The sequence below is a fragment of the Oryctolagus cuniculus genome, chromosome 1, assembly GCF_964237555.1.
Source record: "Oryctolagus cuniculus chromosome 1, mOryCun1.1, whole genome shotgun sequence".
NCBI classification, from domain to species: domain Eukaryota; kingdom Metazoa; phylum Chordata; class Mammalia; order Lagomorpha; family Leporidae; genus Oryctolagus; species Oryctolagus cuniculus.
In genome coordinates this window covers 77,018,327-77,035,153 of record NC_091432.1, presented here as the reverse complement: position 1 = coordinate 77,035,153, position 16,827 = coordinate 77,018,327, and the positions used below count along the sequence as shown (strand labels likewise).

The 16,827-nt window shown below is 39.3% G+C and overlaps 1 protein-coding gene across 5 annotated transcripts in view; it reads right to left on the bottom strand.

Annotated features, from left to right (window-relative positions):
• Positions 1-5,344: 5,344 nt before the first annotated feature.
• The window catches only part of CCDC83 (coiled-coil domain containing 83), a 68,666-nt gene continuing 57,183 nt past the window's right edge, over positions 5,345-16,827 (bottom strand). For 3 of the 5 annotated variants that reach the window (XM_008263084.3, XM_002708468.5, XM_008263087.4), the window contains 4 exons: positions 11,105-11,226; positions 7,389-7,468; positions 6,071-6,276; positions 5,345-5,657 (listed from right to left, as the gene is read on the bottom strand). In XM_008263084.3, the coding sequence (XP_008261306.1) occupies positions 5,496-5,657; positions 6,071-6,276; positions 7,389-7,468; positions 11,105-11,226 (570 nt within the window). In that variant the 3' untranslated portion in view covers positions 5,345-5,495. The remainder of the gene's footprint in view (positions 5,658-6,070; positions 6,277-7,388; positions 7,469-11,104; positions 11,227-16,827) is intronic. The other 2 variants (XM_070076436.1, XM_070076445.1) reach the window with 2 other exon arrangements.

Here is a 16,827-nt window from a genome sequence, read left to right as displayed (position 1 = left end):
ACATTTTACTTTTGAAAATACTTCTCGTTAGGGTAACATTCGTTTTGCTCTGTATCAGTATCGGTTTGATTAGTTGGAGTTGTGTGCAATGGAGATGGACAGGACTGCAACAAGATAATTTTCCTTCATACATAAAGGTCTGAGCTGTCCAGCAGCTTTGCTCACTTGTGGGTACCTACAATATTGTTGGGTGTCCACATCTCCATGTTTGGTGTCTTGGTGTTCGTCAGTCCTTGTGATGTTACTCTAATCTCTGTAGTCCAGCATGGCTAGGTGGCATAACCACATTCCAAGCAGCAGGATGAGGAGAAAGGGGGCATGAAAAAAGGAGACCCAGGAATCCTGGGCAACTCAGGTTCACATTCCAGCAGCCAGAACTTTTGTCAAATTGGATGACCATATGCTCAGCCAAAACTGCTAACTGAATTCACTATTACAAAAGAGAAAGAAGAATACATTTGAAGCTACTACTACAATTGTAACAATTTTTATTAATTGGTAAATTTCTTGAAGCTTTTTTTGACCAATGATTTCAAAACTACCATGTCACATATTTAGAATTAAAGTTTTAGAATTGGAGTATTTCAATGAAAACAAAAAAGTCAAACCTAAAAAATGAAAAAATGCAAATTCAAACTACTACTTAGCAAGTGTTACAAGACACATTGAAACATTTCTCACAAGATTATATTCAGCTGTATTCTGCATCCATGTTTTCCCACAAATACTGTATATACAGAAGGCACTTTTTAAGTGGCTAGGATGTAACAATGAAGTGCAGCAGTAAAAGAACATCAAGGATCTAAAGTTGACTACATACTTGCACTAGAGCCTCAAATGAGACCAAAGCGTGCCAGTCCCTGGCCTGATAGAGAGTAGTCATATGGTGGGGAATCCAACATAGTTCATTTTTATTCCTCTTTGGAGGGAAGTGTTGCAAGGGCTAGCATACTTTTATAGCAGAGACCAAAAAGATGGCACTAGTCCAAGAAAGCAAGAGGTCAGCAAGTTGACTACAGGACTTGAGAAATGAAATGCTGACAAAACTTTACTGAGAATCTGTGAGAATAACTGGACCTGCAGTAACTAAGACTCATTTGCTATGCTAGAAATCTGAAAACATTTTTATTTAAAAAATGCTTTAAAGTATCTGATTTTTAGCACTAACTCAGATCTGAAGTACAGAATGACTTAAAACACCCAACATGAACAGTCATGGTCAAAAACACAACCTTTCTGGGAATTTGAGCCTCACAAGCCATCGGGAAAAGAAATGGAAATATTTGATCGCGTTAAAGTCACTAATATTTAGAAAGCCTCAGTTGCTTGAGGGGACGTTTCCTGCATTTAGTGCAAAAGCCAGTTTATTCCAAGAAAAATACAGAGAACTGTTCTGTTGGGAGGTAGTAAAACAACCAAGGATCAAGCAGGCCTTTAACAAATAGTCCTTTATTGCCACAGAAATCCCCTGGTATCCCTGTTTCCTGAATCACTCTAGTGTCTGACTACAGGGCTCACAGAGACAAAATGCCCTATGCATCTCCCTTCCTCACAGAAGAACTTTGGAGCTGGATTTGCTGCTTGTCTCTGCAGCCTGGTGTGGATCTGTAGATCCAGGTTAGGACCTCTTGGAGTTTGTTGGGGAGAGTACGGGTTGGGGCGGACCACGCTTTCACACCAGGTGGCAGCTGATTCCTTTGTCAATGGATTGGACACAGTGACTTCTCTGTGCCTTCACTTGAAACGCTGCAAAGATGGCCAGACATCTTTGGCCTGTTTCCGGAGATGACTGAAATGCCAATGATTATTTTAACTGCCATCTATTGCTTGTCTACTCTGTGCAGGTTATATGCTGTTTTTCCAATCCTTAAAATAGTCCTTACAGATGGGAATTAGGTCCATGAAGTATACAGATGAGGAAGCCAGGGTTTAAAAGGTTAAATGATTCAAAGGCAGCCAGCCTGATTCCACAGAATGTTTTCCCATACTCTTGTCTCTTATATATCTTAATTTTTTCAAACGTATCTAATTTCTGGGCCAAAATAAGCAATGTTCCTACCCTGGGCCTAAAGCTGCCACCACCTGGTCCCTAGTCCCCCAATATCTTAAATAGTGTGTAAAAATTAAAATATGTGTTTATTCTGAGAGCTGAACCTGCATAAAATCCACCTAAATTCACTTGGATTTAAATTTTTTTTTCTAAACAATTATGATACTAAAAATAGAAGGGTGCCTTTAAACACATGGTACCCTCCACTCCCGCCTCCCCGCCCCCTTAGAACAACTTGTCCTTTCTTCCATTTCCCTTGCTTCCTTCTGTGCCTGTTCTTGCTAAAGACCGAAAGCAGCAACGATAGCTCAGGCTCTTACTGGACCAAGAGCTCTTTGAAGAAGGGAAATTTGATTTTGCATCCCTGAAATCTTACATTCAGTGCTTGGCTGCAATGACTGGTTAAATGTTTTAATAATAAATGTTTTGTTGAATGAGTGGCACTGATTTTATGTTCACAATGATACTACTTAAGTGAGATTGGTAATGTCACTAAACAAAGCGACCATGTATTTAGAATAGTGGTTGTTAAGAAAATCCTGCAGATTTGATTTAGAGATACTACTGTTCTGCAAATCCTAAACCTAAAAATGGTATTAGCAGAAAGAAAGGATATTCTTTCCCCTTCCTTTTCCAAACGATGCCTTTTCAACTCTGACATCCTTTTGGCAACAAGCAAAATTTTTAGCCATTTGCTATTTTCTTCTGATTCAAATTGACATTGTGAAGGAGAAACTGGCACAGCTGACAAATGTCCCACCATGTTATGCCTGGCTTGTCTTAATAATCTTATGGTCTGAACTTTGTAAGTTTCAGAGACAAAGAATGTCAATTTCTGCTGCCCTGCTGAAATCAGTGAGCTGTCACATAGGCTGTTTTTGTTGGTTAATGGAAGCCCTTTGGTTTGTCCAAGAGGGAAGTCATCAAGTTTTCTTCTATCTGAGGGAAGTAAGTTTTATTACAAAAAGTTTTGATTTTTTAAAAATAGTGAAAATTTTCCTATTTTCTAAAAAAAATATTTCAAAGGCAGAGAGAGTGAGAGCTAGTGCTTCCATCTACTGATTCACTCCCCAAATGCCTGCAACAGTCAGGGCTGGCCCAGGTCAAAGCCAGGTGCCAGGAACTCCATCCAAGTCTCCCTTGTGGGTAGCAGGTACTCAAAATACTTGAGCCATCATCTGCGACCTCCCAAGATGCACATGTTAGCAGAAAGCTAGATCCAAAACAGGCAGGACTTGAACCCCAGTACTTTAATATGGGATACACGTATCTCAAGCAGTGGCTTAACTGCTGCATTTGCAAGGCCCATCCAAGTTTGCTTTTCTTTAGAAGTGACAAATCCATATTAGCCTTTTAAATATTTTTGGGAAAAGATTGATTTATTTGTTTAAAAGGCAGCATACTTCTATCCACTGGTTCATTCCCCCAGTGGCTGCAACAGCTGGGGCTAGTCCAGGCCAAAGCCAGAAACCTGGAACCCCATCCGAGTTTTCCAAGTGTGTAGCAGGAGTGCAGGTACGTGGGCCATCTGCTGCTGCTTTCCCAGGTGCAATAGCAGGGACTCAAATTGGTGCTTATATGGGATGCTGTTGTCACGGGGCAGCTTAAGCCACTGTCGCAATCTTGGCGCCTGTACTACCTTTTCCAAGGAATTTCTGCTCCTGTTGACCTCTGAAAGACTACCCTGATTAACTATTTTGTCTTTCTTCCTGTCAGGAAACATTCTTGTCTCCCTTCACTGTGCAGCATGGCCTTTACATACTGTCTTCATGGAATGCATTAGAATATAGATATTTGAGGGATACTTTTTTCTGAAACTTTTTTGAAGTATATATCAGTCTGCTGTCTGACAAATATTTACAAGTGAACACACTCATGTTAACTGCCACTCAGATCAAGATTTACCAGGAAACTTCTTTATGTCCCATCCTATTCGTGACCCCACCCCCAACATAACCACTATCCTGAGTTCTGTCATCATAGATGAGTGTTTTGCTCCTATGTTCATGACTTCTTTTTGTATAATGGTTTTGCAGGGTTCTGGCTTTAGAGTGAATTATATTGTCCTCCTAAAATGATTTGCAAATGTTTATTTTTCCATATACTCTGAAAGGAATTTGTGTGTGTTTGGTTTAATGTCTGGAAAAATTCACCAGTGAAGTCACCTGGCTTTGAAATTTTCCTAGTGCCAAATTTTAAATTACACACTTGATTTCTTTAACAGATACAGAACTATTCAAAATTTGTAGTTTCTCTTATTTTTCAGAAATGCTTTCGAGAAACATTTCTGTTTCATCTAAATTGTCACATTTATTGGGAAGGGTTTTTTCTTTATATCCCCGTACTGTTTTCTTAATAATGTCCTTAGTTATGCTTCGTTTTTCATGAGTTTTCTTTTTCTGTTTTTGGATCAGCCTTATTAGGGGTTGTCGATTTTAATTAACCCTTCAACATCAACTTTTGGCTTTGTTAATTTTATCTTTTGTGTATCAGCTTGCAATTTAATTAATTTGACAGGTAGAATTACAGACAGCGAGAGAGAGAGAGAGAAAGGGCTTCCTTCTGCTGGTTCACTCCCCAGATGGCTGCAACGGCCGAAGCTGCACCAATCCGAAGCCAGGAGCCAGGTGCTTCTTCCTGGTCTCCCATGCGGGTGCAGGGGCCCAAGCACTTGGACCATCTTCTACTGCTTTCCACAGCAGAGAGCTGGATTGGAAGAGGAGCAGCCGGGACTAGAACTGGTGCCCATATGGGATGCCTGCGCCACAGGCGGAGGATTAACCTAGTGAGCCATGGCCCTGGCCCCCAGCCTTTCTTTTTTTAATACACTACTCTAGCCAAATCCCACCATGTTTTATCTGTGTATTATCATTGTTCAATTCAAAATATTTTTCTATGCTTTTTAAAAAGTGTCTTGTTTCCTTCAACTTATTTGGAATGTTTATGGTTGGTTTTAGCATTAGTTTAGTTCCATTCTGGTCAGAGAAAACATTCTGTGTGATTTCAGTTTTTTGAATATTCATTGTGACTTGCAAAATAGGCTTGGATTATAGACTGACTGTTGTCATTCACTCTGAGAGAGAAGGATGTGTATCAGTGCTGTGCAAACCTCTCAATTTTTTCTAGAAACATTCCTAATTGAACTATTTCATATTAGAGCCATGGGTTAATCAGTGAATCTGTAAATGGAAAGGAACCTCGGAGACCAACTTGAACCCACTGGCATGCTTCTGACTTTCACTATAGGAATACAAAGTGTGCTTTCATTTTTGCCACCCATTCCATGCCAAGTGATGATTGTTGAGTACTTGGAACTTTAATTTCAAATGTAATTATGACCTTTAGGAATAACAACTGGTTTGAAATGGACTGAATTGGCAACTGAATATACTTCAGTTCCCTAAGACATTTGTAAGCAAAGGTTTTTACTCTGCATCTTTTAATCTTAGAGAAGAGACTTCACCATCTTACAGGTGATGCAGCTTTCTGGACTTCTGACATCTTCATGGAGCTTGATTGGAGCATCCTTATCTTGAAAATGAATGGGCATTTTCTTGCCCTCCACACACATAAGCTTTACTTCCAGGGGGCCCAACTTGACATATTCCTATGAGGGAGACACACACAAGGGAAATTATTTGGCAGGTTATCTGCTTGGACAAATCAGGTTTTGCTTACAGTAATTGGCCTTTATCTGACAGATTTCACTGTTCTAACTGCCTCAATGCTATTTAACACGTGAAATATGAGAAACCCTGTAAATTAATAAAAAAAAGTAAATTTATGTACCCAGTGGGCCTAGTAAGCAAGATCTAAAGAGCAGGCAGCACAGTTGGCAGGCTTGTTCACATAGGATGTAGGGCAGTGGGCTACTGGCTAGAGTAGAGAAATAAATCCTCTTCAAGCTCTATAATTAATGGAGAAGTGTTGGTCATATATGCATAGCCCTCTGCTGGCCCACAACAAAATTTTTCTACAGTATTCTCTTAGTACTCAAAATTGGGTTCTCATTCATCTTACCCTGAAATCCTGCTCATCCTCATATAGTAAATACTTCATATCAGAGCCTCCAAATTCTGGGCATGAGAGCTCATCTTCATCTATCTTCAGGTGCTGGGCATCTTTGATACTGTCTTGATGACTGAGATGGAGGGCACTGCTCTTAACTGATGAGCTCATCATGTGTCTACTTTCTACTTCTATAGGTTGCACTTTTGACTTCTCTTCTAGGATGAATACAAAAAAATTATTTTGAACAGAAAAACTCAACATACATTTGTCATGTATTTATTTATTTGAAAGGAAGAGTGTCAGGGAGATACAGAATCTTCCATCCACCAGCTCATTCCCCAAGTGGTTGCACCAGGACTGGCCCAGGTCAAAGCCAGGAGCCTGGAACTCCATTTGGGTCTCCCACTTGGGTGGCAGGGGCCCAAGTACTCAGGCCATCTTCCATTGCTCTCCAAGGTGCATTAACAGGGAGCTGGATTGGAGGCAGAGCAGCTGGGGCTCAAATTGGCACTCCAATATGGGATGCTGGCATCACATCTTAACCCATTGATTCACACCGGCCCTACCACGTATCTTTTAAATTTATTTATTTGATAAGCAAAGAGAAAGAGCACTCTCATTTACTGGTTCACTCCCCAAATACCTGCAGTAACTGGTGGGGCCAAAACCAGGAGCTGGGACCTCAATGCAAGTCTCCCGTGTGGATGGCAGAAATCCAACCACTTGAACCATCACCACTGCCTCTCAGAGAATGCATTAGCAAGAAGCTGGAATTGGGAGCCAAAGCTGGAAATTGAACCAGGATACTCTAATGTAGGGAGTGGGCATCCTAATCAGTGTCTTAGTTGCTAGGCCAAATTCCTGCCCCAATTTGTCATATTTTTAATTTGAAAGAACTTTGAGAATTAGAAATGAGAACTGTAGAATTTATGTATTAAAGTAAAAGGGAGCCCCATTTTAAGAGACTATCTAAGCTGTATTTCCTTCTGTTAGCCAAGAAGTTACAGTAATCACATGGGAACCTAGTTGGCTTTTGCCATTTTAGTTGCCTAAATTGTGACCCAAACTATGCCAGTTTAGACAGCAACCCAAACTCTCACCCAGGGTCTATTGAATTCACTATGAAACATGGGGACTTTGTTTTTAAAATTATATTTAAACAATGAGATAGATCAGTACAAACATTGCAAGGAAGAGAAATCTAGAGAAGTCGGCATGCACCTTTGCTCTGAATAGTTCTCGTATGTGGGATACCTGCCCTTAGTAGATGCTCAATAAGTGTGTGTTCAGTTTTTAAAAATATGTCATCATTGTTGCAATATAATACCTGGACATGTTTCTGGCAACTCCAAAGGCTTTCTTTCCAGTGGCACACTCTGCCCAGCAGCTTGAGTAAGATATAGTCGCCTAAAAGAACAAATAAGAACAGGCTGTTTGTCGATAAATACTGTATGACATGCTCACTAGTTTCTACTTCCTTACTAGGTACTAGAGACACATAGTTGAAAACAGATGTCATTTCTACCCATGAAGAGCATAAGGCCCCATGAGATGGCAGCCAAATTCCAGTATTTGAAAGTGGTGGTTTGTGCTGTGATGGGTAACTAGCAGAGTATGAGAATGCTGGAGGAAGAACAAAGAAGCACCTGAGTTAGCCTGAGGAAAGGAAAGGTTTCCTGGAAGAGCCCCAGCAACGAGAGTGTGCAGGACACTGATTAGGTCTCACTTTGTTGTAGCTGAGGTGAAGAGTGAGAGGTCTGGATGGGAAAGATCTGAGATGAAAAGAGAGAACATGAACAGTGGGAACCCAAGTGGCCATCCAGGCCTGGCTTTCTCTGAGTGACACATTTCAGTTACACACCTACTGAAGTGCTGTATAGATGCTCTTGATGTTGTATGCATGTATTTAATTCTATGCACTCCTATTTGGAACTGCCACTAAATTTTACATCAGAAAATGTGATGTCATTAAAGCTCTGTATGACCCTTGTGTGAGGTTTGCTGAAAAGAGCTTGAAGCAATTGGACTTGTGTAGATATGCAAGCAGCACCTACACATAGATAATCAGCAACAGTGAATCCCCTGAATTAGGTGATTTCATGGCCCCAGCAGTTACTGTGAGTACATCTAGTATTCATATCTGTACAACCTTCTGTAGACATAGCGAAGGTGGGTTTTTCACGTAGTTCTTGTCACCATGTAATTCTTTTTCCTAGTTTCACTGTCTTAATAATTAAGATCTTATTAAATGGCATAACCATCAGAAATCTAGCTTTCCATCTTCATCATTAGTGTGTGTCATTTTTATGCCACAGAAGGATAGCAACACTTGCTGTTTAGTGACATAAAAAATATTGGAAATGATGTAGTGTGTTCAGTTGTAGGTTTTGGCTCACTTAGCCTCAGTCTTGTGGCAGTGGGGTCTCAAGGCAGTCATTTCTGGCTGACGGTTGCCTCATCCATGTACCCCAATGTGTTAAAAACATCCAATGACATTCTATGTATGTGAATTGTCATGGGAAAAAGTTTGGAAAACTGCATGGGAAATGTAGAAACTCCATTAACCAGAATACCCTATTCCCCATCTAAATAGGAAAAGAAAATGTTTTATGTGTCCATGGGAGACAGTTCAAGTCTGTTTCTCATCACCCTAGTAGTATTAGAGAAGACTGAATTTCAACAAAAGATGGAAAGGGAAGTGTCTCGCAAAATATGTTATTTTCTTTGATGTGGAAATAGAAACAGCAAAAGTTTGTGAACACTCTCAGGTTATCCTCTGTACAAGAAACAAATAGAAAATTAAGAGTTTATACATTTCTGTTTTCTTTATGCCAATCTTTGAAAAGTTCCTAAACAGTTGCTTCAAAGAAAGAAAACAGACATTAAACAAGTAATCAACACTGACAAAGGTTGGTTACAAAGGGAAAGTTCAGGCTGCTTTGAAAGCATATGCCAGGACAACTTAGAATTTTACCTATGATGTTTCCATTGCTTGAGAAATGCTCATTCTGTCTAACTCTGAAGCACTCCATGTCTCTAAATAAGACTAACCTCCAAAGCATTGTTGAACAATGTGGGTTTTACTGAAAGTTTTTGTAAGGAAGACAGAAGATAGGGTTAAATTGCATACTACAGTGCAAAAGAACTTAATGAAAACCCCCATTAGAAGTTTCACAGCTCCCTTTCTGTTCTTGTCAAGTCCTCTCTAGCCCATGAAAGAATTCCTTTTGTTATAATATTATGACTTCATAGTCACATCAGTACCAAGTCATATGTATCAGCCTGGGCTGATGGAAGCAGGGAAGTGAGACCAGCGTTTTAGAGAGTGGCCAGTTCAGAAATAGACAGTGGACAGCAGGTAGGGCAGTGGTTAAGGAGCCACACACCAGCAACAGCAGCAGCAGCATGCAAGATCTAGATGTAGGACAGCACGTGGAACTGGAGGCCTGATTGCACAGAAGAGCTGGCCAAAGAGAGGCCCAGGGTTCTGCAGGGCATCAACTTGAGAAACTGGAAGTATAGGAGTCCAGAAATCAGCCATTCAGCCTCACCTCATTATCTACAGTGTCATCTACTCTTTGTGGAGCACAAGTAATCAGGGAAGGGAGGCAGCTTGCATCTTTGTTTATCCTGCTCCACTCAACTTTCAACCTATAAAGTAATTAATTACAATATCTCCCAATTTCTCTAACCTTATATCCTTATGCCTTATACTTAGCTTGGCAAAGAACCTACAAGTTGCTTATACCCATCTTTGTTGGAACACATTAGAAAGTTTGTAAATAACAAATACTTTATCATGTCACAAATAGTATGTTTCTATGTCACACAAACAACAGGACCTTCTTGGATGGAAACTTCTGTCTCTTCCATCATATTCAACTCAATATCTGTTTTAATTCCTACATGTAGATGTTTCTGTCCCAATCTTGCACATTTACAAGCTATATTTGTGTGACTGATTTCCCCTCTCTTCCTAAACATACCATCATTTAGATTATTTCTTGTTTATTTCTTGTTTGTGACTACTTGTCTAAATTAGGAATGCCACTTTGAATTTTAATTCCATATTCCAGGGCTATTGTTTCCCATCAAGATTGGTATATTAGAATTAGGACTTTTTTTTTTTCTTCCGGTCAGGTAAGAAAAAAGCTAACCTAAAATACAATGCCGTCTATTACACATTTGGTTTCTCTTGTGTGGGAACAAATGGGACTTGGAATGCCAGCCCATTTTCACTAACTACAAAGTAGTGTGACTTTTTCATTAAAGGAAATAATTCTGTAGTCCACAAGGTAACCAGAACATCTACAAGATGCTTCCAGAAAGTTCTCTCTCTCTCTTGTGTTCTTCATAGATCTCTTGTTACACTATAGTATAATTACTTCATGACCATTTCCCCTGCTGGCCTGGAGGCTCTTGGAGTTTGGCAGTGTAGTGTAGTGTTCATCTTAACTGTTTCCTATTATTCCTATAGTGCATTATAGAAAAAGCAAGTTGACATTTACAGTATACCAGCGTTCTGTAATAATAATCCTATTCTTTCATCATGGCCATTTTGTGAGTCCTTTTTTTTTTTTTTTTTTTTGACAGGCAGAGTGGACAGTGAGAGAGAGAGACAGAGAGAAAGGTCTTCCTTTGCCGTTGGTTCACTCGCCAATGGCCGCCATGGCTGGCATGCTGCAGCTGGCGCACCACGCTGATCCAAAGTCAGAAGCCAGGTGCTTCTCCTGGTCTCCCATGGGGTGCAGGGCCCAAGCATTTGGGCCATCCTCCACTGCACTCCCTGGCCACAGCAGAGAGCTGGCCTGGAAGAGGGGCAACCGGGACAGAATCCGGCGCCCCAACTGGGACTAGAACCTGGTGTGCCGGCGCCGCAAGGCAGAGGATTAGCCTAGTGAGCCGCAGCGCCGGCCTCCTTTTCTTTTTGACTGTTGTTTTCTAGCTAAAGTGTTAAAAAGTTAAACAACCTTAAAAAAAAATAACTTTTTACAGATACAAATATTTACAAGAATACTTTCTAAATACATTAATGACTTTCACCTGGGTATTTTGAGATCCACAAGTCTACAGTTGAAAAGTTGATCAATAAGCACCAAGTTTTCTTCTTCCAGCTCATGAATAACTTTTTCTAATTTTTCAACTTCCTTTCTGTGTATTGCAATCTGTTCAGAAGAAGAGAATGGATGTTGGACTTACTTAGTTCTATGTTTCCTGTACCAAGTGTAACTCCTAAAAGTGCAGTTTCCGGGGAGCCTGAGGGGAAGCTCCAGCATATTATTTATTTACTGAGTTTGATTTGTTCTTCCTCTCACAGAAAGCGAGAATGGGACTCTTTTCTAAGTCACCAGCATCACTTGTTTGTATGGATGGGCACTACTTTGATGTGGATATGGTGTAAATGTGTTCCCCCAAAGATACATCCATGTGGTGATACTGGGAGGTGATGGAATCTTTGGTGGGTGGTGGGGGTGAGGAGGATTAGTGGGAGGTGATTAGGTCATTGGGAGCACTGCCCTCAGAAGGAATTAATGTGGTCCTTGTGGAACCCAAGTTAGTTCACATGAGACTGGATTGTTACAAGAACAGTCTGAATTTCTCTGGCTTCACTTCTGCAGGCAGCCGGTTCCTTTCCATTTTCTCCATCTTGTTATATAGCCAAGGAGGCCCTTGCTAGAGACTGAGCCAAAGAGGCTGCTGAATGTTGGATTTTTAGTCTCAAAACTTTGAGCTAAGTAAACTTCTTTTCTTTTCTACATTACCAAACCTCAGGTATTCTATTATAGGAACAGAAAATGGACTAATAAAGACCGTTATTACACAATAGCAGGAATTGTCCTTTTCTACCCTTCAAAAGGGCGCAGATAAATAACAACACAAGGCTAACTAATTTAGTGATATGGTGTATTGTCAGCCACATGAGGATCTATCCAAGGGAAATTAAAAACAACACAATGAAAAATTATACATTATGGTGTTTTAAATAGAGAAGCAACAGCCTAATAGCCCTTTCTGCCAGCAGATGCTCTCTCTGAGCAGCAATTCTGAGAAATGTCACATAGAGGAAATGTTGTTCACGCATCCCTTCTTACAGTTATGTTGTATGCCTGTAAGCCAGAAATCATATTACACTTTGGAAGCAAATGATCATCATCAGTAACCTTCTAGGATCTTTTAGTTTACTGAGAGAAAAGGTGATGAAAGCAGAAAGCAATGATAAAGACCATCACGGAAGGTGTCTAGATGCTATGGAAGGAGAGAGGGGTTCACCCTAATTCTGTCAGGTGTCAGGGCAGAAGGGAGAATTCATAGAAGAGATGAAATTTACTCTGAATCTTGAAAGCTAAATAAGGGTTCCCATAGTAGACACAAGAAGATACATTCTAGGCAGAAGGAACCACATGTACAAAGGCATGATTATTTTATTGTAGACAGAAGCAAAGTGGGAGTGGGGAGAAGTGGGAAATGAGCCAAACTAAAGAATCTTGCTTTCATCATGTAAATGATGGCAATCATTGGTAGACAGAGCAGGCTTGGTTAATGCTTACTGAAAAAATATGGCTAATGCAAATATGAACAAAATTTCCCAGTTCTGTTGATGGAGTTCTCTTCAGTCTTTAAGAGGTGTGTTATGGTAACTTTTGTCTAAAGAATACTTGATAGTGGAAATAACATAAAGAAAGTGATAGGCTGGTATGAATATAGAAAGAAAAGAATTTCAAGGGCACATTATGGGATGAACAGGCACGGGGGTTTACATTCACTATCTCTTGTCAGGAGTATCCAAGGGTGTAACCGAGATGAGTACTTAGAAGGAGATCATTAGACAGGTGTTTGGCACAGCAGCTATGATGATGGGTTCACGTCCTTGCTCTGCTTCCGCTGTCAGCTTCCTGTTGAAGTGTAGCCTGGGATTAGGTGATGGATTAGATATTTGGGTACTTGTTACCCAAGTAGGAGAGTCAGATAGAATTCCAGGCTGCTGGTTTTGGGCTGGCCCAGTCCTGGCTGGTGCAGACATCTCGGGAGTGAACCAGTGCATGGAAGATAGATCTCTCTCCCTCTCCCAGCCCCTGCCTTTGAAATAAATGAAAATAAATAAATTTTTTAAAGGAAATGATTAACATTGTCTGCTTTGTTATTGAGATTTAATTGTTTTGGAATCTTGAAGCATTCAGTACATTGCAAAATGCATATCTCTATCACATACATCAATTATTGTATGCATGAGTTCTTATTATGGAGGAGGTACCAGCTAGATGTACAAGGATACAAACGTGAACAAGGCATAAATGTATCCCTCAAGAGACCTTGTAATCCTTGAACAAAAACTCAAATGATTATAATGCAAAGCAATACCAGTCAAAAGTCTCAAATATTGCTGGTGACTTGGGGTTAGAAGAAAAGCATGCATTATTTACCTGTTTCAAACAGTTTAACAAACCATGTGAGTCCATAGTACTAAATTACAAAGCTAGATATTGCTGTTGTAGGATCTTATATGTTGAGAGATGGTTAACTTGATTAAAATCTTGAATGCCTTAAGGAAAAGTTTATGATTTTCAAATGTCACAGGATAAGAAAGAAATTATAGTCAGAGGTTGTAAACAGAAGGAATTAATAGAACATTTGGAAATGTTTAACCTTAGGGCTTGGCATGCTTGGGAGGCAGCACACACAGTTCTTGGTTTCCTTCCAAAGCTGTGAATGAGGACTCTTTGGGGAACTTACATCCAGTCTTTCCGACTAAGGGTATCTTATGACATCATCTGCCACTTTAGAGTAAGAACTAATGTTCCTATCACTTGCTATCCACATTCTGCTTTTTGAAATGTTGGGAAATCAGAATCATGGAAGCATATAAATACCTTTGGATTTCTGGGGTAAAAAAATGAAAAGGATATTCACTATAAATACCCATAAAAGTACATAGAAACTGGGAAAAATAATTTACATAAAACTATTATAAGTCAGGAACTTAGCATTCCAGACAAAGTATTTGTTCTCAAAATTTTCTTCTGAGAGATCCAAGTTAGCCATATACCTTGAAATTCTGATTGCTAACTTCTTTGAATCCTTTTGCCTAGGTTTCTCTGGCTTTCTGTTTGTTAAATTAGTCTAAGCCATTTGTAAATTTCAAGTTTCTTCATTTTCCCAATAGTCATGCTAAATAAAACCAGATAGTGAGAATCACACAAAAGGATATCTCTGTATCCTTCCCAGAAATCTAAGCATTGGTTATTGTTGAAAGATAGTTAAATGGAGAAATATCTCGCATTATTAAAATCCTATGTCACCCATTCTAAACCTTCCCAAAGAAATCAGTTGGCATGCATTATTCTTTTTCCAGGCAATTTTTGAATCATGTGTTAGTACTGATAATCAGAATTACTTTTCATTAATTTATCTAATGGAAAATTTATCTAAATGCAGAAATTAAATCTGGTGAGTTTCCTTAAAATGATTTGTCCCTTATTACAAAGTTCTTTCTGCTCCTAATTCAATTAAATTTTACTTTTCCCCCCTACATTTTATTTCCATTGAATTATGAGAAGTAACAAATAAAACAAGACAAAACATAACTTGTAGCTTTAGCAGAAAGATGCCAAAACAGCATTTATGATCAGTCAAATACAAATTTTCTGTATGACATAGTATAAGAACTTAATTGGTAAATTAGTGTGATTAGGATTATAATCTTGTCTTTAATAAAAGTATAAGAGTTACATTTCTCACTAATGTTCTTTGACTACTGAGCTCACTCTAAGTTTTTAAAATTATTTTTTTTAAAACAGAATATTCACCCTAATTAGTTTGGGGGATAGTGTGAACTCCTATTCACCATGACTATATAAAGACAATTTAAAGATAATTGTTCTCACAGAAAGCATATGAATTTTTAAATTCCTTGTTTCCAAGCCTACTAAACTATAAGAAGTCAATTAAAGAGCAAGGAAAAGGAAAGAGTAGAAGCTGACAGTGACTTTTTTTTTTTTTAAATCTTTGGTATCTGGGCAGATGATGAGAAAGGAAATGTAGGAAATGTAGGAGGAAAATGTAATGAGTCTTGCTTTAGATATATTGAGTTTGAAGTGCCTTTGGGAAATCCATGTGGAAATATTTAGCAGGCAAATAAAGATGTAGGTCCAGAGATGAAGACCCACAGAAATTGGTGCTGAAGATGAACGTTTGAGAATCATGTAAGAACAACTTGCTGAGGGTGGGTGTTTGGCACAGTAGTTAATATGCAACTTGGGATACCTGACCCATTTTGGAGTGCCTTGGTTTGAGTCCCAGCTCTGCTCCTACTAATGTTCATTCTGGGAGTCAACAGATGATGGCTTAAGTACTTGGGTTGCTGCTACCCACATGGGAGACCTGGACTGAGCTGGCTGTTGCGGACATTTGAGGAGTGCAACAGCAGATGAAATATAGTTTTCTGTATGCCTGTCTCTTTCTGCCTTTCAAATACAATAAAAATAAATTGAATTTAAAAAAGATAACTTGTTTAAAAGAGCTACATAGTTTGAAGTGAGTTCTCTCAAAAAGTATTGAGTTGTGTAACAGATGGCACAGGATGGGTAACTATTTGATGTAAAAGCAATTTCAAGTAGTGAGAGGAATTGATTAGATAGCTAAGATATTGCTGTCCTTAGAAACCAGAAACACTCAGATTGCTAAGAAATAGAATTCAGTGACTCTGTTATCTGATAGAGTCCAAATATCTCTGCATCGCACACAATGTGGGTCCAACTTTCTTCTCCAGGAGACCCTTTTCACACACCCTAGCACCACTGAGCTAACTGGAGGGTAAACCACTGGATGATCAGAAGCAGAAGAGTAACAGGACCAGGTTCATGTTTCGATCTCAGGATGAATCTGATGCTGTATGGAAAGAAGGAAACTTGCAGTGCAGGAGAGAGAAACCGAGTAACATGGAACAGAAAGATCTTGGAGAGAGCTAGTGAGAGCCTGAACTAGGGCAATGCAAAGAAGTTAAGGAGAAGATGGGATTAAGAGGCTTTCTGGGTGGGGAGAGGGAATAGACAGTTCTAAAATAACTCCCACATTTCTGGCTTGGGTAACTTGGTGGTGGTGGGATCCTTAACAGGGAGAGACAGCAGAGAAGAGGCAGCATTTTGGGGAAAGAGAAAGATGAAGTCAGTTTAGGAGTTTGAGATGCCTGTGGTACACTAAGGTGGAGTTAGCACAGCTGGTTATTCAATTTGTGGGTTCGGAGCCTGGAAGTGACTTCACTTGTTATCCAGACAGTGTGCTTTTTAGGTCTCCAGCACAGTTATCATTCCCTTGGTATATTGGGAAGTACATTGTTTTCTGTTTTCTCTTACTCAGTTTACTTTTTTGTTTTGCTGAAGTATATTATCAAATAAATTCCTGAGGAGGGTTGAAAAGTCAATATTCTGAGCCCTTGCATTTCTGAAAATAGCTTTATTTTGCCCTTAATCTAGTTTAGCTGAGTGCAGAATTCTAGGTTGAAAATAACCACTGCACCAAATTGCCTGCCAATTGCTGTGATTTAATCAATGATTTCCTTCCTTTTATTTTCTCTATATTTTTCTCCCTGAGATTAGTATCAGTTGTATATTACATACCTTGCATTAGTACTCTATTTCTTATTTTTCTCTCTTTTAAAAAAAAGTTGAGGTTCCTGTTCTAAGACATTGGTTCCATTTTCTATTTTACATCTGATTAATTCTTTGTCTTAAAGCATTTTGTTTTCTAAATAAAATGCCTTCTCAGGTTTT